The 1,899-nt window shown below is 57.6% G+C and overlaps 1 protein-coding gene across 1 annotated transcript in view; it reads right to left on the bottom strand.

Annotated features, from left to right (window-relative positions):
- LOC104527936 (synaptotagmin-2) overlaps positions 1 to 1,490 on the bottom strand; it is a 5,108-nt gene extending 3,618 nt beyond the window's left edge. Inside the window, exons 1-2 of the mRNA XM_010171786.1 lie at positions 1,325 to 1,490; positions 1,005 to 1,174 (exon numbers count right to left, since the gene is read on the bottom strand). Of these exons, the coding sequence (XP_010170088.1) occupies positions 1,005 to 1,174; positions 1,325 to 1,490 (336 nt within the window). The remainder of the gene's footprint in view (positions 1 to 1,004; positions 1,175 to 1,324) is intronic.
- Positions 1,491 to 1,899: the final 409 nt, after the last annotated feature.

Raw genomic sequence — 1,899 nt, 5'->3', positions numbered from 1 at the left:
TGCAGCCGGTGCTAAGGGGCCATTAATTTAATAATAGATACAACCAAATTCTCCTCTGTCTAAGGCAAAGCCACCCCCCTCCATGCCTCTCCAAGCCATGGTCCATGAGGTGGGAGTCTTGGCCCCTTATCACCTCTCTGACATGTCCCCAGGTTCCCTGTCCCCCCCTGGAAACAGCCAATGGAAGTGATGTGTGGTGGCACCTACCATGAAGGGTGTCCCAGGACAGAGGGAAGAGGTGGCCAGGGCAGCAGGGACGGAGGACGACGAGAGCAGCAGGAGGAAGGAGAGTCCCGTTACAGAGAACATCGAGAAGGGCCCGTGGTGAGGTGGGGAATCGGGGTTTGTATGGTCCCATCAAGCCCCAGGGGACACAGCCCTCACCTTCCCCTGGGGAATCCCACCCCACATCTCCCACCACCATGAGGACAAGCAGATGGGCAGGTTTGATGGAGCATCTCCACTCAGCGCTCATCTCTCCAGCTTTGCCTGCTCACCCGTGGTGCCCGTGTGGCTCTTTTTCCCAAAATGTCCCACCCCCTCCAAACGGCGCTGGGTTGGGCTGATGAATCGCAATGGCTGGGATCACCCCAAACCCGCTGGTACCAAAACCTCTTCCCCTGTCCCCTCCCCCCCACCATGGGGAGACAGTCCCAGCTCCACTCCATGCACCAGCACTGGCTTTTTGGGGACCCCCAAACTGGTGGGGTCTTTGCCCTGATGGTCCTCTCCTCTCTGCTAAAGACACAGAGGAACGAGAGGGCAACTCGGGGGAAGACAAGGAGACACAAGGGATTAAATTAACATTCGCTGGTTCAGGAGAAGCATCAGTTGGTCCAGGGCAGCTGCTGTCCCAGCTCCAGGCTCCTCATCTCAGGATCCTGGTGGCTCCATCCTCTGCTGCCTGAGCTATGAGTGCCCCAACACGGTTTGTAATTCAACCAGAGGGACTGTCCTACAACACCAAGCACAGGACAAGGCCAAGCAGTCCAGAAGGACATCACCTGGTTGCCCGACTTCATGTCCTTCATGTTCATGGCATTCTTCATGCCTTTGCCCTTCTCCTTCTTGTTCTTCTTCTTCTTGCAGCAGCACTTCTTGCAGATGCAGAAGCAGCAGGTGAGGATGAGTAGTCCAGCTACCACAGCGATGGCAATGAGGGCCCAGGGTGGCACTGCGGGCAAAAGCCAGTGTCATGGTCACCCCCACAGGTGTCTCCTGGCCCCAGCCACCCCACTGCCTTGTCCCATGTGCTGCACTGGGAGTGGAGCAGCGGTGGGGTCATGGGAAAAGGGGATACCTGGAAAAGGAGGCAGCTACTCACAGGGGATCTTGTTGAGCTCATTCATGAACTTGTCCCTCAGCTTGGTGAACATGTCCTCCTTGCTCTCACCTGGCCCTGCAGCCTCGGTGGAGTTCTCCATCGTGGCCATGGGCATTGTGGTGGCCGTGGCCTCTGGGGCCATCATGGATGCTTGCTTGAACGTCATGGTGGGTCAGGGGCTCCCTGAAACACAATGTCACCTGAGTGGTCACCCAGGTCCCTGCTGTGCCCACCCCTCCCCATGCCCAGGCTGCATCCCTGAGCAGCCGTCTGCGTGGAGGACAACATCTGCATTGGCAGCAGGGCTACAGCAAGGTGCTTGATCTTCTGCTAGAGGGTGTAGACCCCAGTGAAGGACATGAGAGGCCAGACTCCTGGATTCCCTCACAAGGGATGGGAAGCCCAGTCAACTCCCACATTTCCTGGCCCTTGGCATCTCCAAAGCCACTGGGAGCGTCACTCAACATCACGTCAATGCTGATGCCATCTTGGAGCCTCCAGGGACACTGGGAACACTCCTGGGGGAAAGGTTCACCCAGAGAGGTCCCATGGGATGAGGGAAGGGGTGTTTGCAT

This window comes from Antrostomus carolinensis, unplaced genomic scaffold (genome assembly GCF_000700745.2).
Source record: "Antrostomus carolinensis isolate BGI_N321 unplaced genomic scaffold, ASM70074v2 scaffold26407, whole genome shotgun sequence".
Lineage (NCBI taxonomy): Eukaryota > Metazoa > Chordata > Aves > Caprimulgiformes > Caprimulgidae > Antrostomus > Antrostomus carolinensis.
This window is presented reverse-complemented; position numbering and strand designations above follow the sequence as displayed.